This window comes from Mchenga conophoros, linkage group LG19 (genome assembly GCF_057382185.1).
Source record: "Mchenga conophoros isolate Kocher_MC1m ecotype Shallow Benthic linkage group LG19, M_conophoros_male_GT1.1, whole genome shotgun sequence".
NCBI lineage: Eukaryota > Metazoa > Chordata > Actinopteri > Cichliformes > Cichlidae > Mchenga > Mchenga conophoros.
In genome coordinates, this window is record NC_140544.1 from 18,026,978 (window position 1) to 18,045,300 (window position 18,323).

Here is an 18,323-nt window from a genome sequence, read left to right on the forward strand (position 1 = left end):
TATGTGGTGCATAGGGGGCCACTCAGCTGAAAGCTCTTAAACCCATGGTGGTCAGGTGGGGAGATACTACAATGAGGGTAGAGGAGGTGGATCTGAGAGTACAGCCAGGGACGGTGATGTGTAGAAGATCATAGAGATGTATAGGTGTGAGATTGTGGAGAGACTTGAAAGCAAGGAGCGGAATCTTAAGATTAATGCGATATTACACAGGAACAGGAGGAGGACAGGAGTAATAAGGAAGGAAGGGATTCTGGTAATGCCACGAGCAGAAGAAGTCTATGAAGAAGTTTGTATGGTAAGGTTAGATGGAGAGGACAGAATTATAATAATCAATACGAGATGCAACCAGAGCATGTACAAGAATAGCACAACTGTTAGCTATAAAGAATGGGCACAGCTAACAAATCCTGCGTAGGTGGAAATAATGCAGAAAGAGCTATATTACTAATGTGTTTCAAAATCTAAGGTGGGAAAGATGACACTTTTGTCACTGTTTATTTAATAAAAACAACTATTTAAAGGCATCTACCTGTTAATCAAACCTGATAATTTTTATTAACAGACCAACTACCAAATAAACTGAGGGGCTGTTTTCAACATCTATAATAAACTCAAAACCAAGAATTCATTATACTTCTCAAAAATGTGAAGATCTACATATCTGGTGAGGACCATGTGAATGAAAGTGCAAGAAAAAATTTGGTGATCTTTATTGCACCAGTCTGTTAGTAGCAATGGTGGAAAAAGTGCAAAGTGATACAAATACAAAGAACTACAGGGAGTGTGTGCATAAGAATTGGGAACAAATCCAGGAAAGACCTGGCACATCTGACCCTTTAGTTGATCCATCTACTGTTCACTGAAGCTTCATCGGAAATGAGAAACGATCTGGGTGGAAGGGTGGCTGTCAAGAAGCCATTCATAAGGAAGGAAAATAGGGAGGAAAAGCTGGGGTATGCCAATGATATATGCATGTGTTTCTAAAGCTCAGCTCCTGGGAGTCCTTCCCTAGGACTGTACTGTTCTTTACAGAGACCTGGAATCTGCTGGATCTATTTGTCCAACTTGGGGTTTACAGCTTCAAACACTCCTATTACCACTGAGATCACTTTGGACTTCACCTTCCACATACGCCAGTTGTTCCGTTTCCTGTACTTCTCTTTATAACCCTCTATTTACTCCTCCTTTCTGTATGCTGGGATTGTTACGTCTTCTGCTCCTTGTCAAGCACCACTGCGTCTTGCTGGTTGGCCGGCAGCTGCTTGTCTATCTGGAATATAACTACAGAAAACTACACAGTTTTGATCTATAACAAGGTATTGCATAATAAATAGATACATAAATATACTGATCAATTTGGCAATAAGAAGAAAGTAATATACTTCATACCTATACGGGAATAGATAAACCATTATAGTGTAAGTACCAGAATAAGAAGCACTAAAAAGTAAATACAAAGATCTCAATTAATTAATTGCCACTCTCTTGTGTAACATTTGCATTAATTATTAACCTGTAATAAGAATAATAAGAATAATTAGCGGCATTTGTGCGTCACATGGATAGCAAACTAAAATATTAAAATGGTACAAACTTGACAGAGGGTAGTTCAATGGTAAAATGTGAGCTGAATGGTGTGAATTAAAGGGACTGGAGTGCTGGCTGGTGGTGCCGAGTGACAGCCAGGGGGAGAGAGAGGTCCTCCTCCACCGGAGCAGGAAGCTGCTGCTGGGACTGGCGAGAAGACAGAGGAGGTGCGAAATAACGTCGACATCAGCAGGCAGCGGGGTATCCACCATAATGTAGACCCAACAGTGCGCCACATCTTCCCCACAGTGTGAGCAGATGTCCCGGGTGCAGTAGTGAAAACAAAAGCAGAGCGGGCCGTATTCGTGCACGGTGAAAATGAAGGAGCTGAAGGGCTGCGCTATGCGCTCCTCACTGGGCTTTCTGTCCCGCAGAGAGCTGACTGGGCAGCCGCTCCTGAAGGAGGAATTCCAGAGGCGCAGGCTGGCAGGCTGCACCAGCCTCTACAAGAAGGATATGCTCGGACATTTCGGCTGTGTCAACGCCATTGAGTTCTCCAACAACGGCGGGGAATGGCTGGTGTCTGGTAAGTTGTCAAACCCTCCTCTTCTTCCTCTAGCTTGCACTGTTTTAATTTGTTAGCATGCTAACGCTAGCTAGCCAGGCAGTCAGCTGTAACCGTAGCCGATGCTAAGTTAGCCTAGCTTTTCTTGATGGCTAGTGGGAGTCAAACAGTCAGAGGGGGCAGCAGCAGCAGCTACCTCGGACCGGTCCCATCTTCTGTCAGTGCAGAAGACGACCCATGTGGGCTCTGAAGTGGACATTTTTCCCTCTCATGAGTCAAATCATGGCGACCTCATGGAAGCTGTTAGTGTCCTGAGAGGATTAAAAACAATCATCTGGCCTAGCGTGACAGCCTGTGGCTTGCCATTTTGAGTCTACAGTTTACATTGCACCGTGGGATTCCAGCATGTTAGCATGAGTCTGCCTTATGACACGCATCTGTTTATCTGCCACAATAAAAAGTAAAAGATGCATACAACACAAACTTGGCTAGAGTTAATTAGTATGTAAGGTTCTTGCATGAAATGCAAATCACTGGTGTTTTAGTCTTGCTGGTATGCAGGCGGTGATATAGAGACTTGAAGGGAGTTGGGAGACAAATGTATCTCATTGCAATCCTGTGAATTTGGATAAGGAAAATATTGTAACAGGGAAACAGTGGTTCCAGGACAAGCAAGGTCCAGTCATGTTGTTGGGGTCGCATTCAGGTTTTCTCTGGCAAAATGTGATTAGTGTTAAGGGTAAATATGTAGTTCATGTCTACTTAGTTTAGTACCCCAAACACTTTCTGTTGCAAGTCTCAATACATTCATACAATACTGCCATGTATGTCTAAGCACTTTGTTTGGTCTGCTAAACAACATATAGAAAATATTTTTATTTTATCTAGTATTTTTGCTCAAAGTTCTGTCACTATTCTGTTACTTGTTGCACTGATTTCACGAAGAGTTTCTTTCCTGAAAGCTCATTTATCTGGAACCCGTGAGAAAGCGTTGTTTTTTAAAAGTTTGGTCGTAATGCTCCATCTTTACTTGCAGGTGGAGATGACCGTCGGGTGCTTCTGTGGCACATGGAGAAAGCCATCCACGGCCGCTCCAAGCCTGTGAAGCTGAAGGGGGAGCACCTCTCTAACATCTTCTGTCTGGCCTTTGACAGCACCAACAAAAAAGTCTTCTCTGGTGGTAAGAAAAAGACAAGTACTATCTGATCCCTGCTGGACGTAACTACTCTTTTTAACCTTTGAGCTGGAAGTGTTTGTGGGACGTGTACAGCAAACAGAATTTAAAAAGTATTCAGACAGATAAAATGTTTAATAGAGACTTTGATGTGCACTGTGGAAAAGGCTGAGCTTGATTCACTGCACATGAACGATGTTGAGTATAAATAATAGATGGGGGGAAAAAATTAAATTAGCTGCAGGAGTTGCTGATTTCAGTCTGGCTGCTATGCAAAAGAGTCCAGAGACTCTAAAGTTCTGTCAGGCTTTACTGAGCTATTATTTGAGAATAAAATAACTATAGTATCTAACACACCCTTTAAAAGAAAACTACAGTTGTGGTCAGAAGTTTACATCCAGTCATTATGGGCATGAACTTCATGGTAATTTTGAGCTTTTAATGGTTTCTTTGAACTGTTCTTTACCTCAGTGAAATGATTGTACAGCATACATCTTACACTTACTTAAATCTTTTAATAAGTGGTGCTGAAGGTTCTACAATCACTGATCAAGATTGATTACAACTAGTAGTTTGTCTTTGCAGCATAAAAAAGGAATTATTTCACAGCACTCACTGGACTGACCAATACTCAGAGCAATGTTAAAGTCCAAGGAACTCTGTGCTGATCTAAGAAGGAGAACTGCAGATTTATACATTGGTAAGGTCTCTTCCAGTCATTTCTAAACAACTGAAGACTCTAATCATCAGTTCAAAAACTGAGTTTTACATCGTCATGGGTGGGTGTCGACTAAGAAAGAAGGCCCTACTCCAAAATGGACTTATTCACGCTTGAGTGAACTTTCCAGCTGCCCACATGGACAAGCCAGATGCCTTCTACAGAATAATAGCTAGTTATTTTTGGATAATTAAAAGTAAGGCTTTGAAACCTGTGTAAAGTACACCAGCTCTAAAGCATGATGGTGGTAGCATTATTCTCTGAGGTTGTTTTGCTCCTACTGGTAGTAAATTGCCAAAGTGGATTGAATAATGAAGGAGGGCCACCTCCAAATCCTTCAACTTCACTTCAGATCAACAGCTAGTTGGTTGAAATCTGTGCACAATTGGTTGTTCCAACAGGATAATGATCCCTAAACATGCATCAAAACTGGTTATGGAGTAAATTAAACATGCTAACATTAAACTTCTGGAATAACCATTCCAAGGTGTCTGTGCCAGGAATCCAACCAGTTAAAATGAACTCTACCAATTCTACCAAGTATCCAGCCAGAATTCTACCAAAAGCTTTTTCATGGCTTTAGAAAGCATGTGGTTGAGGTGCAACTCGAACATTTACCAAATATTTTTTAGCAGTGTTTGTACATATTTGAGTCTGTATGTATACTCTGACCCTGTGTGGACTGGAGAACATTCAAATCACTTTCAAATTTGCTATACAATCATTCCACCCTGGGAAAAAGAACAGCTCAAAGAAACGACTTAAAGCTCAAAATTACTACGACATTCATGCATGTGACTGTATGTTAACTTCTGACTACAGCTGTAGCTTGAAGTTTAAAATGTATTCTTTTCCTTCACCTTGTAACCTGCTTTATGTATTTGTTGTTGAACAGGAAATGATGAACAGGTGATTCTTCACGATGTGGAGAGGTGGGTAAAATGACCCTTGTTACTGTAGTATCAAAATGTTTTGATGAGCTCATAGCCATCATGAAAAGGTCAGCGATTTAACCGCGCTAACAAAATGATTAACGCTTGACTTCCTGCAGGAGGGAAACTCTGAACGTGTTCCTGCATATCGATGCTGTGTACAGCTTGTCCGTCAGCCCGGTCAATGACAATGTGTTTGCCAGCTCATCCGATGACGGACGGGTGCTTATTTGGGACACTCGCGAACCGCCTCATGGAGGTAAGAGCAGTTGGATTAGATGATGAATAAGTTTGTATAGATCAGTTCGAAATCCCATGCATTTCGCACATTGGACGTTTCAGACACCGATCTCTTATGTTTGCTGTCATGGTTGTAATTGATAAAGCTGCTAATATCCAGTCACACGGTGTATTTTAAGTGCGTGTGTGTGATGGGTCTTGGTGAGACTTGTTGATATTTTTACAAATGCAGTGGATCATCTTGCATGACGTCTCCATCCTGCTATTTTAGAAGCCTTCCTTGTGACCAAGTTGGCCTGATAATACATTTAGCAACATTGGGCTTCCTTTTCTGCCTGCAGGCTTTTTTTTCACCTGCTGTAGTCCAAAAAAATGTTTTTGCGTTCCTCTCATGATGGATCCAATCATAATTTCCACTGTATGCAGAAAGCCCTGTGCTGCTATTTGAATGATTGAGTGTGATTGTTTGAAATGTAACATTCCTTTATTAAAAACTGCTGTGAATATGAAAATCTTCTCTCCCTGTAGAGCCCTTCTGCTTGGCCAGCTACCCCTCAGCCTTCCACAGTGTAATGTTTAACCCCGTGGAGCCCAGATTGCTCGCCACGGCCAATTCCAAGGAGGGTGTTGGATTGTGGGACATCCGCAAGCCGCGCAGGTCAGACATACTTCTCTTTTCTTTGTCTTTAAGAGATTAACATTTGTTCTTCTCGAAGAATAAATTGACTCAGCAGTGGAAATTATTATGATGTTGAAGCATAAAAATAAGATGGCGTCTGCTTGTATTTTGTCCATTGTAGTAAGAGCCTTTCATGCAGTAAAACTTTTTTTACTGAAATGGAAAAAACCTGAATCTAGCTTTAAAAAAAAAAAAAAAAAATCTTTGTGGTTTCACATAAAGCAGTCTAAGCCAGAAAATTATTAAGTAACAGATTTACCTGACAATCTCCACCAGATGGCACTGTAACATCACCATTAAACTAACACCTGCTTTTCCTCTTCCAATAGCACAACTGTATGGTGGCCCTGAGAGGCCAAACGGACTCAAACTTAAGAAAACACCAGCAAATTAAAAAAAAAAAAAATGCTGCAAAAATATAAAACAAAAGGTTATAAAAAAATAAGCGACAAAAACTGAAGTGTTTGTGGAAACAAAATGAGTTGATGAATCAGATCTGGAAGTGAAAAGCTACCAGTAAACATAAGTGTCTTAATTCATATAGAATGGATATCAGAGGCTCAAAGAAGCTAATTTTTGCTAAATGGGGCTTAGAAGGCAGTTGATACAAACACATAACATCCTTACAATATATGGTGTAACACTATAGATAAACTTGCCTCAAAATATATAAAGCATATTAAGATCTGCAGCAATAACATGCAACAAACAGCTATACTATTAATCCATATCCAGGCATATTCATATAACTGAAGAAAAAGAAATAGTGACATTTATTTTTAGGTATGGGTCCAAACTACACTGTGGTCATTAAGGATGTTGTTGTTTTAACTTGTTTTAATGCTTTGTATCTTATTCTGTTTAATATGAACAAGCACCGAAAAGTGAAGTCAGTGATCACTGTCGGTCTCACTGGGTTTTTATTACCGCTGTTCATTTGCAGCACGTTTTAAAGCTCAGTTTTTAAAACCTTAGGATGTAGCTACAGCACAGGGCTCATTGCTCGCCAGACACCAGATAAAAGAATGACTCTGAGGATAACAAAGATTTGAAAGGAACAGGAGTTTTATATAGCGAGTAATGCTAGCATTCACAACCTGTCTGCATTTTTCAGCACCTTCTGTTTGTGGATTAACTGGCATTAATTATCCATAAAATTGTGCTTTTACAACATTTTTCTATTTGCTGGTGTTTTTTTGTTTGCAGTTCATTTGGCCTCTCAGGGCCACCGTAGGACTCTCCTCCCACTGCAAAACAAAAACAAATGTTTGCACCAATAAAAATGTGTCTCTGAAAACACTGAACTGAATGGCGCTGAGTGTGAGTTTAGACATACTTGGGATTTTAGCGCAGAGATGATGGCCAGTAAAAGTAAACACTGAGTCATTTCTCCCCCACCGGTGTTGGCTCTGCTTCTCTGCAGCGAGGGGGATGTTTAGAGACGCTCCTTAGAAATGTCCTCAGTTCACTATCAAGTTTAAAAATAGCTTCCAGCTAAAAGGTGTTTCATGAAATATTTAATTTACTTAGCCAGAGTAATTTAACAGTCTCCCCTTGGCTAAAGTGCAGACATGCTTTCTAATGATGTCATTTTCATCTAGATTATGATGTACAGTAATGTGCAAAAGTCCTGAGCCACCCTCATTCTTTTTATTTTGCAGCTAGACTTTCTTATAATTTCTAAAGTGGTTTTTAGCTGTAATCTCCAGACTTTCTGAAGTTTTTCAAAGTTTTTCTTTTTGGCTGCTTTTTCACTCATTTTCAGTCCAGTCATTGTATGTGACCATTTTCAGAATAATGTTTTCACCCATCTAAAAAAGCACCTAACTCCAGGGATGAATCTTTTTTTGTGTACACAGACAACTTAGCAATGAGCCAATTTTCAATTGTATCTTTAACTAGCAGCCTGTCATAAAAACACAGCAGTTGCTCCCATTTGCCAAAGATAACAAAGTTTGAGAGACATAAAAAAGTATGTTTGCACCAACTAGGTGATTTCCAAAGAGCTACTAGCTGAAAACTTTCAATTTGTCTTCATTGTGTCCAGTATGTCCAGTGGTAGCCCTTAAGAAAAAAAACCCACAGCAGATGAATAACATATGGATGTTATGTCCTTAACAAAAAGGAAACTTTTCAGGAACGACTCCAGACCTGAGACATGTATCTGACCCTTCAGTTGATTATCAGTCAGTGGCCTTTCCAGAGACTGAACCTCAACATTATTGAAGTTTTGGATCATCTAAAGGCATCCAAACATCCACAGACTAGCTTTGAGAGCTTTTCCCGAAGGCTATAAAGAATTACAAGAAAGCTTGACTATGAGAGTTCAGGGTGTATTGAATAAAGGTGTTTATCCCAAATATGGACTTTCAAGCTCATTAGAATTGTACAAATGCAGTTTTTGATTTATATACTGTATTTTCATGTATATTTGCAAATGTTTGGGTAAGTCACTGCACCCATTTCCCATTTTCTTAGCAAAGTATAAAGAATTTACTCAAGTCTTGCACAGAATTGTATCTTTCTCTCGCTGTTTTCTCGTGGGGAGTTCTTTCAAAGGTGCCAAAGTATGTGGAAAAGTATGAAGATCAGTACTTAGAAATTGTGTAATGCTGTTTTAGTAAACTTTCACAGCATGTTAAAGTTAAACCACAAGAAAAAGTCGTGCTATTCATCTGTCTGAATAATGACTCATCAGCACTGTTGTTTCTCTTAAATAAATACTTAAATATTTTGGCTCTCATTATTGGAACTACAAGATATTTATTTTGGGATTACTTATGTAGTGAAAATCACCTTGTTTTATCCTCATCTGGTTGTTTAAAAAAGCGGTTACCTACATATTCTTGCTGTCTTCTGTGATTGTAGTACTGTGAACAATGAGACGGGTATTATCATTTCTCTCCTCTCGCCCTCTCAGCTCGCTGCTCCGTTATGGAGGCAGTATGTCCCTGCAGAGCGCCATGAGTGTTCGCTTCAACAGCACCGGCACCCAGCTGCTGGCTCTGCGGCGCCGCCTGCCGCCGGTCCTCTACGAGCTGCACTCCCGGCTTCCCAGCTTCCAGTTCGATAACCAGGGCTACTTCAACTCCTGCACCATGAAGAGCTGCTGCTTCGCCGGGGACAAGGATCAGGTCAGTAAACAGATCATATGTGTTTACCAACCCGTGTTTTAAATGATACACGGGACAGCTGATTTTCTCGAGTGGGATTTAGCTCCTAAAACAATAAGCACGTACGAAACATAGAACAGTGATTGTTTTAACTGACTTTGTGGATACCTCAAATGAAATTTAAGGAGGGTATTTGGAGACACAATGAAAATAGAATATATTAGTTCCTTCTGTGAAACTGGGACTTTTGAGTGCTGGAGGAGCACCAGAAGCCCCTGGCCTCAGTCACTGATCCTCCTGTTGGTCCTCTTCAGACATGACATCAGCCTCTAGTCATGTTTATTACGTTAACATTTGCCTTTGGTGTCAGTTAGGCTCAGAAAGGCTTAAAAAAGATCTGAAGGTAGTTCAAAGAGTGCAGAATCGGGTCAGGACAGCACAATAAGGTTTGAATTTCCTCAGCTGCTGATGGAATGGAATTTCTTTAATACCTACACAGCAGTCGCGAACTTTTCTAGACATTAATTGATGAAGGCACATGTGAGGAGGCAAATTTCCAACCCAGCCAAGTCCGATATCTAAGTCTTTGACCTGCTAGCTCCTTAATACAAAGACTGTAAATTCTGATTTGCACAGATGTGAGATCAGTGCAGGTAGTTGTCCAATGAAATCACAGCTTGTAAGTGTATTTCTCATGTCCTGCTTCAACCCCCTCCACTCAGAAAACACTGTTGCCTAAATTGCTTGATTTTTGACCAGCGAGAATGCATCTGACAGGAACTGTTTCCTGCTCTGTGTCAAAATTCAAGAAGAAAAACAGACTTTGAACAGTCTTCCTGCCTCTTTCTGATATTTTCCAGAGTTCATTAGTGGACTCATTAATCTAGAATTTGCAGAGTTCCAGATAATATTTTAAGATGATTCATTTTTATTGAACTATTCTCAAAATTTACTGATAAAATCAACCTTTCACTTTATTGGAAAACAATTACATATGCAGTAATAACATGCATTAGGTTCCAACTATGTTTAATTTGTAATCAGGGATGTAACGACTTTCAAATTGTCAGGTGTACATTCACATAATCATGACCTGAGCTGTACTAACCTGTTTGTGCAGCAGCTGTTCTGGGCCTGTTTAATCACAAATCAGTTCCCTGTGTTTAATATTTAGCAGGTTTTCATGAAAACTTACTTGCTGACTTGTTTGACATAAACAAAGCAGAAGGCATCTTGCAAAGGGTTATTATATACACAGTGAGCCATCTGTGTAGCTATTTTTTGCCATAATCAGTTTATCTTTTTTTTTTCCAGGAAAAGCACTGCATCATAATTACATTGATATTTTAAAACTGAGTTTACTGAGCCTCTGAGTAAATGGTAAATGGCCTGCATTTGTATAGCGCTTTTCTAGTCCCTAAGGACCCCAAAGCGCTTCACACTACATTCAGTCATTCACCCATTCACACACACATTCACACACTGGCGATGGCAAGCTACATTGTAGCCACAGCTGCCCTGGGGCGCACTGACAGAGGCGAGGCTGCCGGACACTGGCGCCACCGGGCCCTCTGACCACCACCAGTAGGCAAACATGGGGTTAGTATCTTGCCCAAGGATATTTGGCATGCAGCCAGGAGGTAGCCTGGGATCGAACCACCGACCTTCAGATTAGTGGCTGACCTGCTCTGCCACCTGAGCTACAGGTGTGTGAGTGCAGTTTGAGAATTTCCTAAGCCAAGTAGAATACTCTCAGCTTCTTGTACTAGGTGTACTAATTACACAATGGATGTTGGAGGATAATGAGAAGAAGTGGTATAAGAAACCAAGCAACTGACAGGATGTGATGGAGGTTTGACCAAATGTAGCAGCTGTAACCGAGTAGCTCTTTTTTTCATGCAGGCTCTGCTTGTAGTGGAGGATTTTCTCAGAATGGTGTGAGAGCAGAAGAGCTGAGTGGTGACTTGCTGCATGAAGCTGATAGAAAGGCATTCATTTAAAGTAATTTGCTGATGAAACACCACAAAAATATTCCACAGTTTGACAGACTGTAAGGAGCAGATGACGATGCCTTAAAGCGAATGTGAATTATTTTATCACAAAAGAATTTGCCTCCACTTGTAAAATGGGGCTTGAAAGCCATTCCCATTAAATAAAAATCTGCTAAAGAGAAATGCAAAGATGTAGATTTTGTTTTTTTTGATTCTTTGAACACTGCTGCTGGTTACCTGAATAGGGTAACATCTGCATATGCAAAATATGCATTCACTGGCTGCTTTATAAGCTGTTTGTTCATGCAAAAATGAGCCAAATCTAATGTCTGCAAGTTAATGCATTTAGGCTTGTAACCATGGTCAAGATGACCCGCTGAAGTTTAAACTGAGCATCAAAATGGGGAAGAAAGGTTATTTAAGTAACTCTGAACTTGGTGCAGTTGTTGGTGCCAGACTGGTGTGAATACTTCAGAAACTGCTGATGTACTGGGATTTTCCCACACACCCATTTTCAGGATTTATAGAGAACGTTCTGAAAAAGAGGAAATATCCAGTGAGCGTCTGTTCTCTGGATGAAAGCGCATTGTTGATGCCTTAGGTCAGAGGAGAATGGCCAAACTGCTGAAGGCAACAGTAACTCAAATAACCAGTAATTACAACCAAGATATGCAGAAGAGCTTCAAACCTTGAAGCAGACGGCTTACATCAGCAGAAGACCGCACTGGTTTTCACTCCTCTCAGCTCAGCACAGGAAACTGAGGATTTAAGTCATACTGACTCAACACAATTGGACAAGAGAAGATTGGAGCAATGTTGCCTGGTCTGAGGCTCAATTTCTGCTGCGTTGTTCACAGGTTAGGGTCAGAATTTGGCATAAACAACATGAAAACATCTTTCCCTCCTGCCTTGAATCATCGGTTTAGGCTGGTTGTGAGGATGATTAAATGCCACATCCTACCTGAGTACTGTTGTGGATCACAGCCATTCCTCTATGAAGGCTTTTTCCAGCAGGATAATGTGACTTGTCACATAGCTGAAATCATCTGAAACAGGTTTTTTGAACATTAGAAAGAGCTTACTCTACACAAATCCCTTTCTTTTTTCTAAAACTCTAAAGTCTGGTTAACATCACCAGGACATGTAATGCAGTGGATATGCTAGCTGTAAATGGGTTTTAACCATAAAGTAATTCTTCATTCTAGTCTTTCCTTCTTCATGCTGTTTTAAGTCATACGTATAAGAACATAGAGCACCCCCACCCCGACTCTGTCAAAGCCTACCTTAAGCGACAGGTTCAAGTGGAACCATCTGTTCCCAAAATCCAACAACAGTCAAGACGGGCAGCAGGAGCTCTGTTGGGGTCAGACTGCCGTGTCGTGTGAAGGCGGCATTTGATCGCACATTATGAGACACGGTGTCGCGATAAGATCGGTTGTTTTTGTGCTACGTATTGCCCAACCACCCAAATTCCCCATGGTTCATTACTCCCAGCATACATACGCATGTCAGCAATTTTCTCTTTATAGCTGAAATGGAAAGTTTAAGTCATACAAACTGGGGCAGATTGCAATCTAAACATCCTTTTGTTTTCCCCTTTCTCCTTCAGTACATCTTGTCTGGGTCAGACGACTTCAACCTCTACATGTGGAAAATCCCAAAGGATCCAGAAGCAGGTGAGTTATTGGATCTAACTGCACCGATGGCATATTTATGTCTTTGCGCTGTTATGTTGAGCAGGATTTATTGCATTTTTGACATTTTGGTGCAACAAAAGAAGTGAAATGATTTGATAATCTATATCCCAGTGTGAGATTGTCTTCTGTCTAGTCAGCACATTAAGCCTGACAACGTTTTGCATTTGGAGACATCATCAGGGCAGACTGTGGTTTACCCTCAGCTCATTTGGTTATAATAGACTTTCCAGGCACGAGTAACTACAGAATAATCTGTAGCTAAGCTTCAATGCAATGTCAAATTAACGTTGAATGTTTCCACCTGCTCACACGAACTAAAAACAATTTAGAAATTACTGCTCGATATATTCTTACAGTGAAAATGCCTCAGATATAATTACTCCAGGAGGAAAATCCCCAGAAATGCAGCAATCCAAGAATGTGGTATTTGTAGCTTTGTAACACCACCTGCCATATTTATGACTTTTCAAGGAGTTACTCACATTTGAAATATGCACACAGAGCCTTTTTGTTTGTCAGGCTAATGGTATATTATAAAGATTAGAACTGCTATATTTCACAGTCTGCATTTTCTGTCTCAGGAGATCAAGAATCAGGCTGAATTGCTGTATAACCGAATGTTTTTCTTCTTTAATGAGTCCCTGTTGTAGTCTTTCATTTCTGTGGCTCTGAACGATGTGTTTTGTGTGCCGGTAACATGTTAACAAAGCTTTTCTTTTAAGGAGGCCCTGGTCGTGTTGTTAACGGAGCTTTCATGGTCCTGAAGGGTCACCGCTCCATAGTCAACCAGGTCCGCTTCAACCCTCACACATACATGATCTGCTCCTCCGGTGTGGAGAAAGTCATCAAGGTAAGTAAAGGAACCTTTATACTGTGATTTGTTTTTCTGATTTTACTAACTGCATATAAGAAATGTTTGCTGCAGACACTAAAACATTCTGACCAGGCTGTAAATATAAAATAAAACAGGCAGTTTAACAGGGAATCTCCTGGGATTGACTCGCTCTTTGAGCCCACCTCAAATGGACGTTTGAGGAACTGCAGTTTTTGGCGTCAGCTCTTCTTTCGGGCTTCGTGTTGGTGCACAGATGTGTCTCTTCCATTTTCTGCAGCTTCAGGGTGACGAGCGGTTAGAGAAATGATCCTGTTAGTGGACTGTCCCAACATCCGAGTCTCAGCATCATCTGTTACCTGGACAGCAAACGTGCCCTTAAGTGAGACATTGGTCTCCAATGACACCACTGAGTAACTGACTGAGCTCTAACGTCCCGCTTGTGCAGTGGGGATTGAAAACGGATGGATTTCCCCGATCACTATTGTCGACTGAAGCAGATGATGTTGGGCGGTGTTCATAAAGTGGGTCATGAAAGATGTGAGAGGTTCTACACATACAGTATTTCTGAAACCAGAGCTAGACTATATTATGAAATACAACAAGGCTTTCTAAAATCTTTGCAGTTTAAGGCAGCTAAAGGTTGTGTAAGCGTTGAAATAAACACGTATTATTGTTAAACTCTTCACTTGAGCTCAAGCTTGATTAAGCTGCAGTATCAGTTAAATATTGTAGTTAAAATAAAATAAAAACTGAGGCTTCTCATTAAGTTCTCTCAGTCTGCTGAAGCCATTTGTTTTCATCTGTGTATCACATCGAATCTGGTTGTCTGCAGATAGTGAATCATTTGGTACAGCATGATTTTATAATATTAGAATTAGAGCTGCGTTTCTGTATTATCTTATGAGAAAATATGCTGCTCATGTTCTCAGTAAACCAGGCAAGCAGTATTTGAAGTTTGCTTCATGTCTCAAAGTTAATAACACAGCTTTGCATCATCAGTTTGCTTCTCCCCATAGAAGCGGTTGTTTTATCCTCTTTGCTTGTGTGTGTAAGTGGTCCACATCCTTGGATGTGTGTTTCTCAAAAAATCCTGAAAGTAGAGGAGGTGGGGTTGTAAACATGCAGTACTCTGCAATAATCTTGAGCTACGCCTTATTTCTTTATAATTTGTTTTGAAAATGGTTGCATCATCTTATTTAAACATGTGCAAACATTCATGGAAACAAACATATCAGGCAAATTAGAAAGTGAAACCTTTTATTCTTCAGCACAGTGTGAACTCTCTTTGGCAGCTTTCTTGTAATTTAAGAATCTTCAGGAATAGTTCTCCAGGCTTCTTGAAAGACATTCAGCGCTCTTCTTTGGATGTAAAATGTTTTACATTATTTTTGACACTACCTCCCAACACCACTGTAACCCCAAACAATACAAATGCACATACAATTATTTCAATTTAAAATAGACGTCTCGCTAAGTTGTCTGTTATGTGCAGACCCAATACTGAGTCATCTCTTGAGCTCTGTGCAATATTTCTGCATGAATGATTCAGAGGTCAGTGTTAAGTAGCTTGACAAAAACAAACAAACAAACAAAAAAAATCCTCTCAAAATAGTTGGGTATCGGAGCTGCAGTGAAAAAGCAGGCATAACCTTGTAAGGCCCTCCAATATCCTGGAAAACTGTTGCTCAGCACCACTTTGAATGATTCAGGAACGTTTGGCTGCTTTGAAGCAAAATATAAAGAAATGAGGAGTGGCTCAAGACTTTTGCACAGTACAGTTATACCTGTGCATGATAATAAGCAGACTGCTAGCATACAACATAGCCTAGCTGAGCTCTAAACTTTTTGTATTAGTTTATATATTATATAAAAATTAAAAATGGCTTCTTCGGTTTAAGAAATTCTGTCATTGATGGTGACAAAAGCCAGCTTCTCTTTTTTTGTTATTTTGGTTACACAAACTTGTACGTCACTGCTCTGAGTGGAAGTCGATACAGGTACAGGTGTTATAACCTGATCCTAGCTCACTCTTCCTACTCCTCACTTTCTCTCTGTCATCTCATATGTTTTTGTGTGTTTTTTAACTGCATCTTTCCCTTTTCCTTCCTTCTACTTCACCCTCCACTCACCCACCTTTACCCTTTTATGTTTCTGCCCATCTTAGGTGTGGAGTCCCTACCAGCAGCCTGACAGTCTGGGAGATCTGGAGGGTCGTGTGGAGGACAAATCCCGCAGCCTCTACACTCACGAGGAGTACATCACCCTGGTTCTCAACAGCGGCAGTGGTCTGTCCCACGATTATGTCAGCCAGTCTATCCAGGAGGACCCCCGCATGATGGCTTTCTTCGACTCATTGGTGCGTCGGGAGATTGAGGGCTGGAGCTCAGACTCTGACACTGACCTAAGTGAGGAGGCCATCATGCAGCTCCACGCCCGGGGACGCCGCTCCACACGAACCACACCAACCGCTCCTACTGCTGCCTCTGCTGCGGGTCACCACAGCAACTCTGATAACTCCTCCTCCTCCTCCTCCCTGGCTGGACCTGATGCTTCAGGAGCGGAAGAGCAAGCCGGAGACGAGGGGGAGGAACGACCCAGGAGACGAAGCAGACATCAGCGCCATCAATCTGGCTTCCTGGTGAATGAGGACTCAGACTCCAGCGAATTTTGGCTCGACCCAATGCCCCGGCCTCGATCCCCAAGCCCCAGGGACAACTCCACAATTTCCAGTCCCACCTCCTCTCCTTCGCTTCCCGCTGGAGCCTCTAGCTCCTCCACATCCACTTCCAGTTCCAGCAGCGACGACGAGGAGCGCCGTAGCGCCGTGAGGCGGCGTAACGTCATGAGGCGCAGACGCATGCATGTTGTCTCCAGAGCTGGGGATCGTCCCGAGTCCGTGCAAGCTCTCTTTTCCGCCATCGACTCTTGCAGTTACCCATCAATCTCCATCGATGACCTGTCTTCCTCCTCGTCAGGCGAGGAACAAAACGCCCTCGAAATCAAGCCCCGAACCGGCGGCGCCACAGAGGAGGAAAAATGTCTGAGCCCTTCGGACTTTGTGTGTCTGAGCCCAGTAATGTCTCCTGAGAGCCAAGAGAATGAGGAAGGGAGTGACAGGACTGAGCTGGAAAGACATCCAGCTGCATCTCCTCAGTCACTGGATGGATGCAGGACTGGAGGGAGGGCTGCTACAGAGCCAGTTTTAGACAGCTCTGATAGCGGAGAAGCGTGTGGCAGCTCACCGGCTGTAGACCGCACCTCCCAGAGCCGATGCACCCTCGGAGTGAACGGGCAGCACCGGACTGTGGCACCAATGGGAGAGTACACGACTGAGGGCCCACATGTTGCCTCAGATCCAGAGGAAGAGACTGGCGTTCCACCTGAAGACAAGTGGCCACAGAGAGAAAAAGTCCCTGCACTGAGTGCTCTAAAGCGGACTCACGTGGGATCAGACGAAGCAGAGTCGGCCTCCTCGCCCTCAGAAAAGAAGCTAAAAACATAGTGATGCTTTCTCGCCCTGGAAAGAAACTGTTAAGAGACTTCATTTGGGAAGTGGGTTTTCTATGCGTTTTTACAACTCAGCTTTTCTCCTCTGTTTTTTTTTGTCATGTGACACACACTAACTGCTTACGAGCAGAAGGCGCTAGGAAGCTAAAAAAAATGACAGTAATTCGTTTTTTGTTTGAGAACAAATCAGTCAGACGTTGTCGTCATTCTTCAGGTCGAACCACAGATGACATTAAGAGATGTATAACATAAGCTTAATATTGTTGATAACAGTGAGACGTGTTTAAGTGAGACGCATTTATTTTCATGCATCATCAGTGTTTCTTTCTCAAGCTCTGGTTGTTGCACAAAACTCCACCCTGGATTTGGAGCTCTTCCAACCATAACAACAAAACAGTCTTTTGTAGGAAAGAAGCTTGGCGGAATTTTAATTTCTGTGATTTCACACTGAGTGTAAATCTGGTTAGGCTTATTCTCATTTTTAAGTGATTCTCGGCTCAGACTGCTTCAGGGGGGCCTGAAGAATTGACTGCCTCCATAGAAATCCTGAGGAGCACCGTTTGTATAAGCTGTGTATTGAAATGATGCTTTCATTGTCTCAACCAGCTGTTCTTGGTCTCATTATCCAGCCCATGGGTACCATTACAAGCCAGCTCGCTTTTGTTTTCTTGCAATTAAAGAATAATTTGTTCTCTAGTGACAAAGCAACAGCGTCTTCCTAAGGCTGACTCGCCGATGGGTGAAACATTTACTCTTTCTGACACATGTCTGTCTGAGGTAATGGAAAACGAGTCATTTTATTGTAGATATCGGCTACTCTACTGCTGTGAGCTTACGGAGTTGCCATGGCAACGCAACCTCAACTCTCCCGTGAAAGAAACGTGACCCTGTGCAAACCGTATCAGTCCGAGTAGAATCTTTTATTGACTTAACCAAAAAGCTGCATTTATTTAGGAGAGTGAGTTCAGTCAATTATGATCAGTCTGCTAATACTGCAGATTTACATGTCAACACAAGTGATTAATTTCTGAAAAACACTGGAGTGGGACAGGACCGAAGTCTTGGATTTCACTCTTAAGGAACTAGATTGGGATCAAGGATAAAAAACAAACAAACTATATTTTCAGTCCACGAATTTCCAGAATTTAGAGGAAAAATGCCAGAAGAAAGTCTTTTTTTTTTTCTTCTTAATTCACAGAACTACAAAAAAAGCCAGAATTTTTCCCACATGAAAGTCTGACTCTGTTCCACGCAAGTCTGAATTTATTAGCCAAATTCTAAATATCTATATATTTTCCTGTGGAAGTCTAATTTAGTCACAGAAGACAGTTTATTATATGACTTT

General features: G+C 41.5%; 1 protein-coding gene across 1 annotated transcript; it reads left to right on the top strand.

The window, feature by feature from the left end:
* Window positions 1-1,687: 1,687 nt before the first annotated feature.
* dcaf5 (ddb1 and cul4 associated factor 5) lies at window positions 1,688-17,682 on the top strand. Its single transcript, XM_085257293.1, has 9 exons — window positions 1,688-2,113; window positions 3,129-3,272; window positions 4,880-4,916; window positions 5,036-5,175; window positions 5,685-5,814; window positions 8,756-8,969; window positions 12,549-12,615; window positions 13,359-13,486; window positions 15,636-17,682. Exons 1-9 carry the CDS (start codon window positions 1,906-1,908, stop codon window positions 16,971-16,973), a joined length of 2,406 nt encoding a protein of 801 aa, XP_085113419.1. The 5' UTR covers window positions 1,688-1,905; the 3' UTR covers window positions 16,974-17,682.
* Window positions 17,683-18,323: the final 641 nt, after the last annotated feature.